General features: G+C 33.3%; 1 protein-coding gene across 1 annotated transcript in view; it reads right to left on the bottom strand.

Annotated features, from left to right (window-relative positions):
* Window positions 1-20206, bottom strand: part of LOC110020716 (ADP-ribosylation factor-like) — a 73358-nt gene extending 53152 nt beyond the window's left edge. The window contains exons 1-2 of the mRNA XM_020718908.1: window positions 20039-20206; window positions 19886-19954 (exon numbers count right to left, since the gene is read on the bottom strand). Of these exons, the coding sequence (XP_020574567.1) occupies window positions 19886-19954; window positions 20039-20206 (237 nt within the window). The remainder of the gene's footprint in view (window positions 1-19885; window positions 19955-20038) is intronic.
* Window positions 20207-20643: the final 437 nt, after the last annotated feature.

The following is a 20643-nucleotide window of genomic DNA, read 5'->3' as shown; positions in this document are numbered from 1 at the left end:
TATATATATATATATATTGGTGCTCTTTTTCTGCTCCTACAGCTACATTAATGTGACAATTTCCTTCTCCATAGAAGCAAAAACAATGCTCATTATCCTGTTGCCAAAGGTTCTCTTGGGACAGAGAAACGCAATCCGAATCCAACAAAAGGGCGGCAACACATCAATTCAACATATTGGTTAATTGATAAAACTTGTTTTAAGTGCTTGCAACTGGTTCGCAGATCTTTATAAGAGGAGAAAAATTATGCCATTGACTAGGCATCTGACATGAACATTCCACATTTGAAGTTTGTGAATGCTTTAGTGATGTACTAGTTATGGCACTCTATAGTTCCAAAGATCAATGATATGGGGAGAAGATAATATGTTCCACAAAAAAAAAAAAAATTCTGAAAAACTAGTAAGGATCACTGGAAAAAACATTTATGGAAAGTACTTGCAATCAAGCATTTTCAGATATTGCATCCATTTCTAGCACCTTTAAAGTCTTAGAGATGCTTTTTCGAAGTACAGTTTATTTGTTAGTAAGACCAACTATTCCTTCAAATTTATTTGTTATGTTTATTATCCTAGCAATAAGAAAATAACCTTTGTTGATGGATTATGGAAGACCATGGTCATTAAAAGAGAGATTCACATTAAGAAAATCTCTCATTTCTTGAAATAATCTCCATATACCTAAAATATTTACCAACTTATTCTAAATAAAATTTTGTACTTTATTCCCATATCATGTTTTTAAAAATCATACACAAGAAGGATGATTGGCCTTGCTACAGAAAAGGATGGTCTCTACCACCTCACGGAATTCAATTATTAGAAAAGCTCTACACAACCTTTGTTGTTATCTCCTCTTTCGAAAATCATTAAATCCAATAAAAATATATATATAGCTTCAACGCCTATAGCTTAGTCACTAATCATTTATTCTTCTGAAAATTCTATTTTATTCAACGTTCAAAAAAAAGTCATATTAAAGAATTTCATTATAATATTTGTAAACTAGAGAAACATAAACGTGTATCATAGACATTTCTAATAAAAGTCAACCATAATGAGTATCATCTTTCCACCTTTTAAAACATGATTAAAGTTCCATTTGACGCTAAAATTAAGTATCAGACCCCATAATATCAAAGGATACTTTAATCGCTATATCTGTCTCCCCATACTTCTAAGAGAAAGGAACAATAGATGAGTCCTTTTATGTGTATACATCCTAAAATAATAGTGTCTAAACAGAATAAAGCCATTTACTTGATAACAAAATAAGTTCTCATTTTTTTGAAAAAAAAAACAATTCAAAAAATTATTGTGAAGAAGCAATTCCAATGGCTATCAACATCGATTAGCAAAAAAGGTTAATGGGTTGGAAATTTTTATGCCACTTCTTAACAAGTTTTTCCCACACTTTAACATCTCAAATAACCATATTCACAAAATATTTGAGTGTTTTCTTCATTCATACACATTCCTAAAACAGATAAAAACTTGAACATGGACAATCCATCGTCTACATTGCTTGTTCTCCAAGACAAAAAAAAAACAAATGCTAGTCAGCCCATGACAAAAGGTGTGTATGTATTCACTGATTCACCTACAACAAAGAAAAATGCTATTTTCTTACTACTTACCCTCTGGGAAAAAATAAAATTCACAAATAATTAAACAAAATTTTATCTCTAAGATTTCTCTTCCTCGTAATTCATCCAAGCAAACGACTCCATCCCATAACCAACAGCAACCCAAACCAAGCTTATATTGAACCACTTTCTGCTCAACAATGGTACTTTCATTCAAGGAGTAAAGACATCAATTCCTCAATCAATGCAAATCCAATCAATCCAATCAATCTTTATCAATAAATCTATTGAGGGAGCTATTAAACCTACAGCTAAAAGGAGTGTTAATAACAAAGGTGATGTGGGAGTCTCCCTCTCAACAGGATGTAAGCACTGCCTGCTTGTGGTTGAACTAGTTCAGCTGGGAAAGAAGAGGGGCTGGCCGGCCTCTAAGGAGTAGGATTATTGCTCAATAGAATTGGGGCCCCCCCCTTGCTACCTAGATTAAGACTTATATATATATATATATATATATATATATATGTCCCCGCTCACGCACACGCTCTGCTAGGGTTTTGCCATGGCGATCCCTGGTTATTACTCCACTTCTTCTCTTCGTCAATCCAACTATCTTGACGATCGCCGTTGTCGATGTGCGTTGTCGGCTTCGTTTCTGCTAGTGTCTCTGCTCGTGTGTCTCTGTGTCTCTACGTCTCTGCTCGTGCGTCGGCTGCATCTCTGCTCCTGCGTCGTCCTCGGGCTCGAACTGATCGCAGGGGCTTCGCCACTCTTACTCATTTCGGGTTCCGCTCCTTCCTGTTTGCTCAGAGATCGCAGGGGCTTCAGCTCCTGCTCCCTATTTGGGGTTTCCCCTCTCTACTCTGCTACGCCGCACCTCCATGGCTTCCGACAGATATATGTTGTTTTCATGTGTTAGGGCAGTTTTTCATTGTGTTTTCTATTGGGACAGTTGTCGGCATCTCTAGTTCTCCCTCCTAGGGTTGTATCTAAGGGCGAGCGGTCCTCCGTATCTCATTCTAGAGGGTTGAAAATTCTCGACTTACGTTCTCCACATCCTTTCATTCATTGCCACAGTCACCTTTCCTTGTTGCAGGTGCCCTAGGACAGCCTCCTTATTGTTCCCCTGCCAAACCAGCCACGACCATCCTTTCGTCCACCTGCAATCCCAAGCTCGGCCACCTTCCCTTCCACTTGCAACCCCAACCACCGACCTACCTACTATATCCTCCAGCCAGTAAAAGTGTACTATCACCTTCCCGAATCCCCCCTCCACCTTGCTTTCGTCTTTTAACCAGCGCCCCCACCTGCTCTTGCCTTCAACCACAACCACCATGCCAATAGTCCTCAAAGTCGCTGCTACTTCCACTGACCAGCCAACCAACCGCAACCCCCTGTCCACCACCTGTCTCAGCCACCCTTCCAACCCTGCCTAACTAATCACCACGCTTTTGGAGTACAACCCTAGTTGAGTGGGTATCGTGCTTGTTCTTATTTCTTTTTTTAGTGTGCTAGTTGCAATTGTCTGTTAGCTTTTATTTGAGTAGTAATATTTGATTTTCTCACTGTTTTTGGTTAGCTCCGGTATCAAAAGGAATAAGAACACCTATTAAACTTTCACTACATTTATTTTCATCATAAAAAAATCATTCTCATAATCCCCAAACCAGCCATTCTAGCCTACATACTACTTTTATCCCACAGACAAATTTTGAGGCATTAAATAATGAAAATTAGAATGATATTATGAAAGAGAAAATAGAAGCTCAAAAAATAAAACATGCGAATCAATAAAGTTAACAAAAGGAAACAACATATGAAAATGTAGATGGGCTTTTACTGTAAACTACAAATCAGATGGTGCACTATAAAAGTATAATGATAGATTAGTTGCCATAAATTACACTCAAACATATGAAATTGATTACCTTGAAACCTTTGAGTTGATCATGAAATGAACACAATTCAAGTTTTTTCATCACTGGCAGCTAATATAGACTAGAAATCAGCAATTTTATGTTAATAATGCATCTTACAAAATAGATCGAAGGAGGAAGTATATATAGAGGTAATAATAGAATTTAGTTCAAATATAGAATAAAGGAGTGTAACATAAAAAGGCATTATATGGGTTGAAGCAATCACCAAGAGTTTGATTTGCAAAGTTCTCCAAAAGAATGCTCAATATAGGATACAAATATAGTCAAAGTGATTATCTAGTATCTGTAAAATACAGCTTCAAGGTGAGTCTCAATAGTATAATTTTTGTTGATGAAACTATTATGATAGGTATTAATGTTGAAGGAATGAAGAAGAAGACCAACAACAACAACAAGCCTTTATCCCACAAAGTGGGGTCAGCTGCATGAATCTTTTTTTTCCATTGCTTCGCATTAAGTGTCAAATTTTCAGTTATTTTCAATAAATTACGATATTTCTATACAATATGCTCAACTCTTTCTAGGTCTTCTGTCTTTCTTAATACAAGTCAAATCTAAAACATCTACTCTCCTAACTGGATCATCAGATGGTCGACGTTTAATGTGATCAAACCATCTAAGGCGACTCTATCTAATTTTGTCCACCACTGGAACTACACCAACCCTATCACGGAAATATTTATTTCACATTTTGTTCTAAGGGTCAAGCCACTCATACACCTAAGCATTCTTATCTCAGCAACACTTAATTTTATTTTATGCTTCTATTTTACAGGACAACATTCTGTGCCATTGAGCATCGCAAGTCTCACCACCATCTTATAAAATTTTCCTTTCAGTCTAAGTGGTACTTTTCTATCACACAATAGGCCCGAAGCATTCCTCCACTTCAACCAACCAATTTGAATTCTACTAATAACATCCCCATCTATATCAACATCACTTTGAACAATAGACCCGCGATATCTAAAGCGTTCACACCTTTTAGTGATTTGATCACCCATAGTTACAACTCTGCCACTAGCACTACAAATAAAATTACATTCCATGTACTCAATTTTAGTTCGACTCAAGTGAAGGCCTTTAGACTCCAATGTAGACCTCCATAATTCAAGTTTTTTTCTTGAACTCTTTCTCTAGCTTATCCACAAGAAGGGTATCATCAGCGAAAAGTATACTCTAGGGTACATACACCTGTAAATGTCCAGTAAAAGCATCCATAACTAAAGCAAAAAAGATAAGGCTAATCTAAGTGAAATAGAAAATTATTTGGTCAATCCTCCTTCTATTCGAACACAGTAATAGCTCTAGTATACATATCATTGATGACTTCAATATAAGTCATATCAACACCTTCTCTAAACATCTCCAAAGAAATGAACTTCAAAAAAATATTATTAAAAAAATTAGGCAAATTAATGCATTTCTTTGGCATGAAAGTTGAATTCTCAGCATGGAACCCTTAAATCACAATACAAATACATAACAAACTTGTTAAAAGATATCGGTCATATGAGATGAAAGTATATCTAAAGCCACATAAAAATCAATCATCAATTTGAGATGCTTCATAAGGCACAACTATAGGAAAAAAAAAACCCTCTTGTTAAATACTTATGGAAAGACTATCTACTTATCATATACTAAACCCAAAATTGCCTACATTGTCAATCTTATAAGTCAGTTCCTACAACTTTATATCACAATAAAAATAAATTATTTACTGATTGAAAAAAATATAAGAGCATATTTATCAAGAGACATGAAATTCAGTCATAAACTTGGAGATGCTTAAGAGACAGAGCAGCAAACAAAATCACCAATTAAAAACTTATAGGAAGATTTATCTGCTTATCGCATATTAGACCTAAAATTTCCTACGTTGCCAGTGTTGTGAACCGATTCACATATAATCTCAAAAAATCATATCTTAAGCAGTATATAAAATTCTATAGAAATTAAATGGAGCTCCAATTAAGAGAATCACATTCAAAAAAATCTAACTCTTGAAGCATAAATATATATAGATTATGGGAGTTTCATGGTTGACCAGAGTCAACTTTAATATATAACATATTCTTAGGATGCAATTTCATAAACTATAAAAGTTGAAAATAAAATGTGAAAGCAAAATTTCATACAAAAGACAGATTTAAATCTATAGCACTCAAAATCTATGACTTATTCTGGCCAAAAATTTTAGTACAAAATTTTAAAATTAAATGAAAAGATCCAATGAGGCTCTATTGTGACAAAAAATCAATCATCAATATTGCATGTAACATCATGCAACATGACCACACGAAACAAGTCAAAGTTGACGAATATTTTATTAAATAAAAAGCTTAATAGTGATCTAATATGTAATATTCATAACCATAGATGAATAATTTACGAACATACTCACCCAAGGATTATCAAAATCAAACTTCAAAATTTAACAGGCAACCGTGTAATGAATGATGTCCATTTATTCAGTTAAAGGGGAGTGTGAAATCAACTCTAAATCCCCATTAATGTGTGGTATCAACACTGCTTACGCTTGCCCCTGGAATCTGCCACTCAAAAGATTCAGACTCCACCCTCTCGACCTCTTCCATATTGTCTCCATCTCTACTCTACTAGACCTTTAGCACTCACAATAGCCTTCTCCCTGCTACCTAACAAATCTGTGGGATCTTAGCGACTGCCTCACCAATCCGTCTGTGTTACTGACTATACAAAGAAAGATCTACAGGTTATCCTAATATAACTTTTCCACAGTTATATCTTTTTAGACCTTATTTTGTATATTTTCTATCAGAATTTTCTTAAATTTGTATAAATAATACAGAAATATTGGAAAGAAAACCCAACTATCCTCCAATTATTGTCTAAAAGGTAAGTAAAATGAATTAAAACTTAATCGATTCGACAAAATGTTGTACTCCATAAATATGTCGTAACACTTTCAGATATAAGAGATTTTAAGATTTGTTCGAAGTCTAATGCAAGTTGAAAAGCATGCACAAGTGACGATCTAAATTTAAAGCTAGAGAGCATGGTTATAGGATTTTCTAAGATCAAAAAATGCAATAGGAATTTTCAAATTTTGTTCGCTAATTCAGTAAGACTTCTAGGGCAATGTATTAGAGAATTAAACTCATTAAGGAATATATCATGATATTACAAAGATAAATATTTTCTTTTTAAATGCCTTTTTTCATTTCAGCCCATGTTATTTCTGGCCTTAATATTTATCTCTCCAGCACTTTTAAAAAATTTTAACTTGATTAATTAATTTCATTTTTAATGAATTGTATTTGGCATTCATATGAAATAGCATACAATTGATAGAAAATATTTACATTCATCTAGCAACCAATTGGTAAATATGTTAGAAGTAATCTTAAAATCATGGACACTTCAACCATAACTTATTCGGTTGTCAACATCAATGTCAACATTTTAAGATCTATGATTCATTTTTTATGACACTAAATTATCTATCAAGAAATTTTCTCGGCTCCCTCTAGAATTAACATTCGAGCTAACAGATTTGTTTGTGATTAGAATCCACTTAATGCTCACATTCGTGGACTCGATTGGCTTTCAGAAAATCAATTTTTTTTTCACCAGATTAATGTCACCAAATACATAAGTTTGCTGCTTCAACAATTTAGTCAATTGATTTTACAAAATCATTGAAATTTCATCCATTTCACAATCTATTAAGTTGCCCTGATAATTAGCTCCACTTATAAATGGCACTAAGGCGCAACCTAAAGATATGACCTACTTTCATGCAAGGCAACTCAAGGTTAGAATTTTCTGATGCTTCTAATGTCTAACATACTTTCATGCAAAAAATATTAATTTGAGACTTAACAGATGACTAGCTACCAATCAAGTCAACAATTCAATTTCTTGTACTATAAACAAGCAATACTAATATTTAAGCCCAACTGAAAATCAAACAATTATAAATACCTGATAGTTTTAACAAGAGTATAAAAACAAACAGAAGTACCACCACCACCAACAAGAACAACAAGTCTTTATCCCACTAAGTGGTGACGGCTACATGAATCCTTTTTCTCTTTTGTGTCCTATTGAGTGTAATATTTTCATTTATTTCTAATAGATTAAAATCATTTTTTTTTACAATATGCCCAAGTCTTTTTAGGTCTACCTCTACCTTTCTTAACATAAGTTGAACATAAAACATCTACTCTCCTAACCGTATTATCAGATGGTCAACAAGTAATGTGAACAAACTATCTATGAAGACTCTCTCTATCTTGTCTGTAACTGGAGCTACAGCAACCATTTCACGGAAAGATTCATTTCGCATTGTCTTTATGTGTCAAGTCATTCATCCACCTGAGCATTCTCATCTCAGCAACACTTAACTTTATTTTATGCTTCTTTATTTTATGCTTTATTTTATGCTTCTCTTCTAAAGGCCAACATTTTGCACCATAAAGCATTGCAAGTCTCCCCTCCATCTTATAAAATTTTCCTTTAAGTCTAAGCGGTATTTTTCCATCACACAATAGGTCTAATACGTTTCTCCACTCCAATCAACCAACCTGAATAATACTAATAACATCCCCCTCTATATCACCGTCACTTTGAACAATAAACCGAAGATATCTAAAATATTGAAACATTTTAATAATTTGATCACCCATAGCTACAACTCTGTCATTAGAGCTATTACTACTAAAATTACATTCCATGCATTCAATTTAGATTTACTCAAACGAAGACCTTTAAACTAAAATGTAGACCTCTCTAATTCAAGTTTTTTCCTGAACTCCTTCTCTAGCCATATCCACAAGAAAGATAACATTGGCAAAAATTATACACCAAGGGACATCACCTTGTATATGTCCAGAAAGAGCATTCATAACTAAAGCAAAAAGACATGGGATTAAAGTCAATCTCTGATGTAATCCAACTGAAATAGGAAAACACTTGCTCAATCCTCCTTCTGTTCAAACACAAGTAACAACTCTAGTATACATATATTTAATGACTTGAATATAAGTCATATCAACACCTTTATTTTCTAAAACTCTCCAAAAACCATCTCTTGGAACCTTATCATAAGCTTGTTCTAAATCAATAAAAATTATATATAGATCCTCCTTACTCTCTCTATATTTAATCCAACTGAAATATGAAACTACTTGATCAATCCTCCATCTGTTCAAACAACAGTAACAACTCTAGTATGCATATCTTTAATAACTTGAATATAAGTCATATCAACACCTTTATTTTTTAGAACTCTCCAAAAAACTTCTCTTGGGACTTTATCGTAAGTTTTTTCTAAATCAATAAAAAACATATGTAGATCCTCCTTACCCCCTTTATTATTCAAAATCAAACCTCTCAATAAATGTATAGCTTCCATAGTGGACGTGCCCGGCATAAATCCAAACTGATTATACTGATTATGAGAAATCTTTAGATTATGAGAAATCTTTATATCATGTCTTAACATATGTTCAATTACCCTCTCCCATAATTTTAAAGTATGACAAGTTAACTTAGTTCTTCTATAATTTGCACACTCTTGTGCATCCCCTTTATTCTCACAAAATGATGACCAAAAAATTTTCCTCCACTCTTCAGACATCTTTTTAATTTTTAAAAAATTATTAAAGAATTTATAAGTCAAAAAACTCCTAAATCTTCTAGATATTTCGACACTTCAACAGGGATATCATCAGGTCCTACTGATTTTTTGCCCTTGATTTTCTTTAAAGCTTCTAAACTTTTTTTTTACTAATGTGACGGTAGAAATAAAAAATTTAATTATTACTAACGATATTAAAATCACTAAGGTCGATCGTATTTTTAATAACGTCATTAAAAAGTTTATCAAAATAGCCTAACCACCAAAGTTGAATATCTTTCTATAAGAAAAAAATCTATTGATTTTCATTTTTAATACACTTTACTTAAATTAAATCTTTTTTGGGCTAGTTTAAACATATATTTTTCACCTTCTATAGTGTTTAATCTATTATAAAGATTACTAAGCAAAATTCTTAACATTACAAATTATTCTATTAGACTCTATACGGGGCACTTTATAGTTTTCTCAGTTCTCTATGCTATTACATTTAAATCAATTTTTATGACACAACTTTTTATATTTTATATTTTCTGATACATTATTATTCCACCACCAACTATTTTTATTTATAAAAACTTTTCCTTTTGATTCGCCGAGTACATCTTTTGTAACTTGTTTAATATTGTTTGTTACTTTATCCCACATAGAATGAGCTTCTTCATGAACATTCCAAATATTGAAATCTTGAAGTTTACTATAAAAATAATTTTATCTGTGTTTTTTAGATGCCCCCATCTAATTTTATGACAATATTTCATTGTACTTTTATCTTACAATTCTTCATCTTAAAATTCAGAACTAATAATTAATGTTAAGTACTTAAATTTTCATTAAAAATGACTTTGATATCTTTGCATTCTCGATGATTTTTTCTCATAAGCAAATAATCAAATTGTGTTTTATTAAAGTCATTCTTATAAGTAACAATATGTTTATCTCTTTTCTTAACTAAAGTATAAGCAATAACAAAATCATAGGCTAAAGCAAAATCTAATACGGTTATAAAATAACAAAATCATAAGCTAAAGCAAAATCTAATACGGTTATAACTCTTCGTTAATCACTCCAAAATCATAGCCACCATGAACATTTCTAAAAATCTTTTACCAGTCTACCAACATGTCTATTTAAATATCCTCCAATAAAAATTTTTTTTTTGAGAGGTATCATTTGTATTAATTCTTCTAGGTCATTCAAAATTTTTCTTTTGAACTTATATTTAAACCTCCTTGAGCAGCATAAGTGTTTATAATATTAAAAATCTTAATATCAACAACAATCTTTAGAGCTAAAATTAGATCTCCAATTCTATTAACAATTACAATATTATCTTTCAAACTTCTATCCATAATTATACCTACATCATTTCTAGTATGGATCGTACATGGACGATAGTTGGAGTCGGTGGCTCTCCTAGGGTTCCCTCATCTTGGATCCCTGGGAAAGAGGATCAAGTTGGCCCTTGCGAATAGCTTGATGCACTATCTCCCTTCAACCCTTTGAACAAAATATGGTAAAAGGAAGGAAAATCCATGGACTGACCTCATCGTCTCCACCCCGTAGAAGTTGCGAGATCACCCCAAGGACGCCTTCGGCATCCAGGGGTCACGGACCGACCATAGACCTTGTTCAATAAGTGGAAGGCATTAGTTGTCCGCTCTCCGGTTGGGTAGTAAGGGTCGGAGAAGGGCGATCACTCATTCTTAAAACCAGCATTCTGAAGACCAAAGAGTCGGGCGGAAAAGGGAGGGAGAGCTCTTTGTTCCTGGTTCTCCTGTAGCTCTTACAATTCTTCATCTTAAAATTTAGAACTAATAATCGATGTTAAGTACTTAAATTTTCATTAAGAATGACTTTGCAATCTTTGCATTCTCGATGATTTTTTCTCATAAGCAAATAATCAAATTGTGTTTTATTAAAGTCATTCTTATAAGTAATAATATGCTCATCTCTTTTCTTAAATAAGGTATAAGCAATAACAAAATCATAGGCTAAAGCAAAATCTAATACGGTTATAACTTCTTCATTAATCACTCCAAAACCATAGCCACCATGAATATTTCTAAAAATCTTCTACCAGTCTACCAATATGTCTATTTAAATCTCCTCCAATAAAAATTCTTTCTTCAAGAGGCATTATTTGTATTAATTCTTCTAGATCATTCAAATTTTTGTTCTTTTAAACTTATATCTAACCCTCCTTAAGTAGCATAAATGTTTCAGGTATCATTTGTATTAATTCTTCTAGGTCATTCAAAATTTTTCTTTTGAACTTATATTTAAACCTCCTTGAGCAGCATAAGTGTTTATAATATTAAAAATCTTAATATCAACAACAATCTTTAGAGCTAAAATTAGATCTCCAATTCTATTAACAATTACAATATTATCTTTCAAACTTCTATCCATAATTATACCTACATCATTTCTAGTATGGATCGTACATGGACGATAGTTGGAGTCGGTGGCTCTCCTAGGGTTCCCTCATCTTGGATCCCTGGGAAAGAGGATCAAGTTGGCCCTTGCGAATAGCTTGATGCACTATCTCCCTTCAACCCTTTGAACAAAATATGGTAAAAGGAAGGAAAATCCATGGACTGACCTCATCGTCTCCACCCCGTAGAAGTTGCGAGATCACCCCAAGGACGCCTTCGGCATCCAGGGGTCACGGACCGACCATAGACCTTGTTCAATAAGTGGAAGGCATTAGTTGTCCGCTCTCCGGTTGGGTAGTAAGGGTCGGAGAAGGGCGATCACTCATTCTTAAAACCAGCATTCTGAAGACCAAAGAGTCGGGCGGAAAAGGGAGGGAGAGCTCTTTGTTCCTGGTTCTCCTGTAGCTCTTACAATTCTTCATCTTAAAATTTAGAACTAATAATCGATGTTAAGTACTTAAATTTTCATTAAGAATGACTTTGCAATCTTTGCATTCTCGATGATTTTTTCTCATAAGCAAATAATCAAATTGTGTTTTATTAAAGTCATTCTTATAAGTAATAATATGCTCATCTCTTTTCTTAAATAAGGTATAAGCAATAACAAAATCATAGGCTAAAGCAAAATCTAATACGGTTATAACTTCTTCATTAATCACTCCAAAACCATAGCCACCATGAATATTTCTAAAAATCTTCTACCAGTCTACCAATATGTCTATTTAAATCTCCTCCAATAAAAATTCTTTCTTCAAGAGGCATTATTTGTATTAATTCTTCTAGATCATTCAAATTTTTGTTCTTTTAAACTTATATCTAACCCTCCTTAAGTAGCATAAATGTTTCTAATATTAAAAATCTTAATATCAACAACAATCTTTAGAGCTAAAATTAGATCTCCAATTCTATTAACAATTACAATATTATCTTTCAAACTTCTATCCATAATTATACCTACATCATACCTGAATACCAAAATTTAAAACCTAAACTATCAATATCTTTAATTTTTTCTCCAACTCATTTAGTTTCCTGAATGCATAAGATATTTATCTTCATATGAACCATAATATTTACCGATTCAATTAATTTACCGATGAGGGGACCTATATTCAAAGATCTTATCCAAATGTTAGTTTCATAGACTAACTTTTTTCCCACATCCGCCCATAACATGGGAACCCTTGCTTATTTGACACTACGTCTGTTGGAGTCGGTGGCTCTCCTAGGGTTCCCTCATCTTGGATCCCTGGGAAAGAGGATCAAGTTGGCCCTTGCGAATAGCTTGATGCACTATCTCCCTTCAACCCTTTGAACAAAATATGGTAAAAGGAAGGAAAATCCATGGACTGACCTCATCGTCTCCACCCCGTAGAAGTTGCGAGATCACCCCAAGGACGCCTTCGGCATCCAGGGGTCACGGACCGACCATAGACCTTGTTCAATAAGTGGAAGGCATTAGTTGTCCGCTCTCCGGTTGGGTAGTAAGGGTCGGAGAAGGGCGATCACTCATTCTTAAAACCAGCATTCTGAAGACCAAAGAGTCGGGCGGAAAAGGGAGGGAGAGCTCTTTGTTCCTGGTTCTCCTGTAGCTCTTACAATTCTTCATCTTAAAATTTAGAACTAATAATCGATGTTAAGTACTTAAATTTTCATTAAGAATGACTTTGCAATCTTTGCATTCTCGATGATTTTTTCTCATAAGCAAATAATCAAATTGTGTTTTATTAAAGTCATTCTTATAAGTAATAATATGCTCATCTCTTTTCTTAAATAAGGTATAAGCAATAACAAAATCATAGGCTAAAGCAAAATCTAATACGGTTATAACTTCTTCATTAATCACTCCAAAACCATAGCCACCATGAATATTTCTAAAAATCTTCTACCAGTCTACCAATATGTCTATTTAAATCTCCTCCAATAAAAATTCTTTCTTCAAGAGGCATTATTTGTATTAATTCTTCTAGATCATTCAAATTTTTGTTCTTTTAAACTTATATCTAACCCTCCTTAAGTAGCATAAATGTTTCTAATATTAAAAATCTTAATATCAACAACAATCTTTAGAGCTAAAATTAGATCTCCAATTCTATTAACAATTACAATATTATCTTTCAAACTCTTATCTATAATTATACCTACATCATTTCTAGTGTGACTCCTACCTGAATACCAAAATTTAAAACCTAAACTATCAATATCTTTAATTTTTTCTCCAACTCATTTAGTTTCCTGAATGCATAAGATATTTATCTTCATATGAACCATAATATTTACCGATTCAATTAATTTACCGATGAGGGGACCTATATTCAAAGATCTTATCCAAATGTTAGTTTCATAGACTAACTTTTTTCCCACATCCGCCCATAACATGGGAACCCTTGCTTATTTGACACTACGTCTGGGTGCCGGTGTAGCAGCCATTGCACACTTTTCACTGTATTTAGGTCATATAGCGCCGCTTATAAAAACGAATAGAAGTACCAACAAACAAATTAATTTTCAAAAAAAAAAATTACAGTATCAAATTTTGAAAAAAAATCAAAAGAAATAAACTTGCCATAAATAAACTATATAAAAGAATATAGAAAGATTGAATTGACAGGTAAAGAAAAATAAAGTCTGATGTAAGTACAAGGAGATGAATTACTTAAATTCAAGTAGCCACATTTGCATCACACCTGAAGAAATCATGCATCTAACTTGCATTTTGAAAACTAGAAAAGAAGTATTATTAACAGCAAGAATTCCAATTATATATCTCTGGCTGCGGTTTACAGACTCTCTATAATCTCTTGCTTAGTCAATAAGGTTGAAACAAGATTAATCTCATCTCAACTTAAATTAATCCCAATTTAATTTTAAACTCCTCAAAATAGCCAATAATTAATAAAAACAACCAAAATCCAACCCATGAGTATCAATTGACTGTGGCTACCCATGAATACCTTACACACAAAGCAAACAAAAGAAAATGGGAATTTATCAAAGACAAAGCCACCATACCACCATTATACATGGATAATGCCAAGTAAATAAGAACACAAATCCTATAAGCTACATTTTTGCTTACTTGAAAACCTCACAAATGTGAAAATCATACCCCACAAATATGGGATTCAAACTCATGCATAGAAAATAAATTTTCTACTTTTGTTTTCTTAAAAAATCAAACTAGATAACAATCACCATCAACTTTGACCTAAGAAGCGCTCGATTGGCGTATGAAATAATCAAGTTATATTCATTAATGTCCAACCATCAATTAGAAGCAATGTTTCTTCTTTAAAGAAATTAGATTAAATGAGAAGGACAAAGTCCTACATAAAGAGCAAGTCAAACATATATAAAATATTCAAACTTTATTTTACTAAAGAGAATAATTCAAACTAATAAAATAAACCAAATAAAAGTTAATTCCATGATTCAATATGGTTTTAAAAAGGTTGGAAAACTATTCGTGTTCAACTCCTTTATAGCCCAATTACACTACTTGTAACTAGCATGTGAAAATTTGGTCTATTACGGCATGATCTAGCTGACTTATACAATATCAATTTTCATTGTGCCGACAAAGAACTCTTCACTCGAAGAGCATGTTCAATGTATTGGAGGATAAGGTGGTTGTTATGGGTCATTTAATGGAGGACGCATTCATACAATACCAAAATTAATAGGAGCAAAAACTCCAACAAACAAATGTGGCGTGAGCCCAAGTAACTTGAGAGTTGTATAGAAGGCACGAGATTAGTAGAGAAGATTCCCAGCGATGCACATGCTAAGCATGTGAGAATGGGAGTGACATAATTTTGTTTAGTAGCACGTCTACGAGATTAACAATGCTATGTATTCAAAATTGATGGAAGGTGAAAAAAAATAATCCCATGTTTGGTCTCACGCATAACTAAATTTCATTCATTAATGCTCAATCATCAATAAAAAGCAAAAATCCTATTAATAATTTAGGTTTACATAAATATGTCAAACTTTAAATCAAATATTTACCAAATATAAGAGCAAGTCAAATCATATTCGAGTATTAAAATCCAATTTTATCCAAAAAAGATAATTCAATTTAAAAATTAATCAAATAAAAAATTAAAAATTCAACAATGACTAAATATGGTTCCAAAAAAAGGTTAAAAATTGGTCATACTTAATTCCTCTATAGCCTAGTTCAAATCATTAAAAATAACCTATAAAATGGGGTCTTCATGGGTAAATCAAACTAATTTGTATTGCATACATACAATCGTCTATAAAAATGTTTGATTTGATCAAGAGCTAGCTAAATTCGATCTAAACATGGCATGTTCCAAGTTTGATTTGAATTGAGTTTCGTTCAAGTCATCTCTTCAGATCAAAGCTTGATTCGGGCTGATTAAGGGGATATTTGTTTGGAAAATTTTTTTACTATAAAGTAAAACAAACATAAAGATTTTAAAATTTGGGTTATTTAGATGGAAGCAAAAACAAATACTAAGTCTTTCATCAATGAATTTGGAATTCACCCTTTATTACATTTTTTGTGAATTCCAAATCACCAAATTTGGACAATTTTTGAATACGTGTTCTACCTCTCCCCTCACCACGGGCCAACACCCCTCTCACCACTGGCCAACACCATCATTCGTTGTTCGTCGTCCACCATCGGCCAGCAAAGCTGCTACCACCCACCATCGTGACAAAAACAACCACCACCACTGTCAGCTGCAACTGTATTTAAATTATTGGTTTTACATTGTAATTTTATTTTGCACCGTAGTTTGAATACTTTAAAATTCAAAATACTCGCAACTAAACATCCCCTAAATAATTTTGAATTTATGCTCTGCTTGGCATTTCTCTCATGTGATGTCAGGTAAAGCTGAGAATTGTTTGATAATATTATGTTTAAGAATGTAAATCATTATATAAGATATGGTTGAATAAAAATTATGATTCACTTATAAATGTTATATTTTACTTTTTAATTGACATAATAAGGCAACCATAATTAATCCTAGACACTTAAGAGACTAGGTTTTCTAATGCAACTAAATAAAACAATTGATGTAAATCAAAAAAATACACCACTTTGAAACATCAAAAAAATCCACTTTCTTTTGGTGTAAACTCAAAAACATGAAAAAAAAAAACTTGAACCAAAAGATAAGGTAACAATCAACCAAACAAAAAAACAGAAAAACAAACTTATTGGGACAGTTTCAACTATATGTTAAAAATGTAAGACAATTGCGGCAAACATAGATTTTTGAAAACAGTTGTGGTGTCATAAAATTTTATCTCATGAAAAAGCCGTGGTGATGTCATAAGATTTTTTCCTCATGAAAAAGTTTGATAGCAACTGTCGTCTAACCACCACACTATTAAATTTGATTATAAGAAGTTCTTTCTGACTACAGGAATCTCTGAAAAAAGCAAGAAAACTGAAGCTGAATAAGACTATGGTCATTGTCTTAAAAGCAAAAGTTGGAGCATGGTGCCCCAAACAAACCTCAAGTCGTGTTAGGCTTTGGCAAACCCTTCTCCTCACCACAATTAGGTTAGGTCGTGCCAAGTAGCTTCTGGAAAATCCCTAAAACTAGCAAAATTAAAATATTAATTAACTAATTATTTTAGTGCTAGTTTTATGAAAGATTTTTTATCTACAGCAACCATGCTAAAGGTCAATAATTACAAATTTAATTAAAAATTTTAATCGATGACTTCGTTAAAAAAATAGATAAAATAATATAAATTGTTTTTAAAAAACTTATCTGAATCATTGTTCTACAAGAATGTTGATATCTAAGTCGATTTTTTTCTCCCATTAGTTGATCCCAAAATCCTAAATTTGCTTCTTATATTGAAGTAGAAATATGACTTAAATCTTATTCAAATCCAAAAGCCTCATCAGATCGTAATTTTGCCAGAAAACTATCCTAATATGAACAATTATAAATGAAATAATAAATGAATACTCTAAACATGTAAGCTTCCAATCATTCTTTTAGAAAGAAAAATGAAATGCTATCTCATGATCTATTACCACAACTGAACTTCAATGAAGATACCACAAGCTTTCAATCGACCAATGAACAATCATAAGCCAAAAGGTTCTCAGCTCGATTTGGTGCAGCAGAAGCTAGCCTATTTAAGGTTATAAATGCAGTCTGTTCTGAAATCCAGGTGTACCCAGTAAACAATCGTATACAAAAAACTCAGAAACAATTTATTATAAATAAAAGTGAAGAAGATGTATTATCTCTCTCTTAAAAATGAACAATTGTCGAACAATCATAATAGAAAAGCAGAATGAATTTCTTCAAATACGATAAAGCGTCAGATGATGCTATCAGACTGCAGCTATTTCTTTTTTCACTAAGAGATCAGGCTAAAAACTGACTCAACTCACTTCTCAGCACTACCATCACAAGTTGGGATGATCTATAGCACAGATTTCTCTCAAGAGCAATTCACTGGTGAAGACAATGAGAATGGGATAAAAAAACATCAATTTTATCCAGATTGGAAAAAGAAACACTATATTATTCCTTAGAGAGGTTCAAGGACCTCCTGAGAAAATGTTTACAACATTGACTACCTAAGTAGATGTAGGTCTAGGGATTCTACAAGGAGGTGGCCGGGCTAACCAGAATATTGATTTATGCCACATCTGACGGCATTTTAATAATGAAAACTCAAAAAGCAGCATATGAACCATTGGAGGAGCTGACCACGAATAATTATTAGATGCAAATTGAGAAGATTATGACAGAAATCCATACTGGTGGGGCAAATAAGAGATACTATCACAACTTTATGGCATAGATTGCTCAACTAACACGGCAACTAACCACGTCTGCAGTCAACGCCGTCCATGCTGCCATACTTTATTGCGATCATTGTGGAGGAGGCCACAACAGTAGTGAATGTTAAACCAATAATTCCTACTCAGCCATTTTTAGAGCATGCCAACTTTGTAAGGAATCACCCACAAAACAAACCCTATGCAAACACATACAATCCTAAGTGGGGGAGCCACCTGAACTGCTCTTTGAAGCATTGTCATGCTGAACAACAGCTTGTTTGATTCCAGCAGCCACCTAAATTCTAGCAGTAAGAAGGATTTCAAATGTCAGGTTTCTACAACAACCAGACCTTAATATATAGAAGAATGAGGAAGTTCCACTAAAGGATGTGTCACAGCTAATGCTAATGATGACAGGTCTTGACGTGGATGAATGCCACATTGAAAGGTATGATGAAATTATAATTAAAAACACTGAAGTAAAATTGAGGCAGATAACGCATCAATTATTTAAAGACAGCTTTGCATTCTTCCCAGTAACATGTCAATATTGTGTCTCTACAAAGTTACAGGTACTTAAAGGATCCAGTGGGCTAGAAGAAGCCCAAAATTGCTAAATGAGAAACAGAATAATAGACATAATAGGACTAGTAAGAAAAGATAATTCTAAGGAGGCGGGACCAATATACTAGCTTTTCACCGACAACCTGCCACCCTATGTTCCACCATTCCCATATCAATAATAACTCCATAAGAAAAAATTAATTAGTGAGTTCTCCAAATTTCTGGATGTCTTCAAAAGCGCCACATTAACATTGCCTTTTCTCTAAAGACAACTTAATAAACCTTAAAGTCTAACCTTTTCATTTGCTAAAAGAATTTTTACAGTAAGACATGCTCATCTCATTCCAGTACAATAGAAGCTCTTATATTTACGGTTATAAATGCTACCCGTTCTGAAAGCCACAAGTACCCATGTAATCAATGCAGTACACTCATTAACAGGCCATTACAGGAGAAAAGTAAGGCAGATGTATGATCATTCTATTAAAAATTCAAACTTGTAGATCAATCATAATAACAGCGCAGCAGAATGAATTTCTTCATACATTTCCTTCTCAATAAAAAGCTAGTCAATTAAAATAAGAGATGCCTCCTAATATAGCAACACAGTTGATGGAATTCACAGAATCACAATAGAGAGCTAATTCAGGATAAAACAACTAAAACCAGTGCTGATACATCAAACAGCTAATTTCGCAAACAACTGAGCAGGATAAAACTAACAGGTTTTGTTTGAAAATTAATCCAATTTAATACTTCAAGCAGCCATAAAGAAACATCCTGACCCTCAGTCAATCAGTCGAAACGTCTCTGATATCAACCAAACGATTATAACTAAGCCAGTAAACTCAAATCCCGTAATTGAAAATAATATGAATAACTTTAGAAGAAAATACGATAACATCGGTGCACTAAAATGAAAAACTAAGGCAAACCCTCATTTCTTTGTTGCCGAAGAAGGCATCAAAAAGCTTTCGGAAAGTCGCTCTTCCTAGCTCCACAATCTACAGTTTAGGGGCTAGAGAAATCATGGCGGTTTTCGAAGAGCTAAACGATAAATCAAAGAAGAGGAAGGCGGATATCTCAACCGCCTCTTCCTTCCTACGTTTTAAAGGTTTGTAAAACCAGCCGTCTTCCACAATTGTACTGTTAATTGGCGACTGAGTAGCTCGTGGCATGTATATTTCTCTGGTCCGATTGTATAGAGACTGTTCGATTTCACTGGGAGGGAAAGGGGACATCAGATCGACGGCCATCAATAATCAAGCCATGTTTATAATTATGTATTGTGGTCAACAACACTGAAGGTGCCGTCCTACAGGCTACAACAAATGAAAAACCACCAAAACTCTTTTCACTTAATGGTTTCACGATGCTTCTTATTTCTTAGTAAGGGCTTATTAAGAAGCTTTAAGAAGCTTTTCGTGTTGGGCATGATTTGAACCATACCACAAATATCATTTGAGTCAGAGTGTCTGATCATTTTCAGAGAAGCAGGGCAACATAACGGAATATTGCGACCTCTTAATTCTTACTGCTATATGTGAGCTGAGACTGTACATTTTCTTTCTTATAATAAAAAATTTAAAAATTTAGCAAGGGGATGTCATGTGCATAGGAAATGTACCTGTTTGTGTTTTTTATTCTATCTTGATTTTATGCTTATTGGAATGTATTTGTGATATGTGTTTGC

This window comes from Phalaenopsis equestris, unplaced genomic scaffold (assembly GCF_001263595.1).
Source record: "Phalaenopsis equestris unplaced genomic scaffold, ASM126359v1 Scaffold000107, whole genome shotgun sequence".
NCBI classification, from domain to species: Eukaryota; Viridiplantae; Streptophyta; class Magnoliopsida; order Asparagales; family Orchidaceae; genus Phalaenopsis; species Phalaenopsis equestris.
Note: the sequence above shows the minus strand (reverse complement) of the source record. Positions and strands in the feature narration are given on the sequence as shown.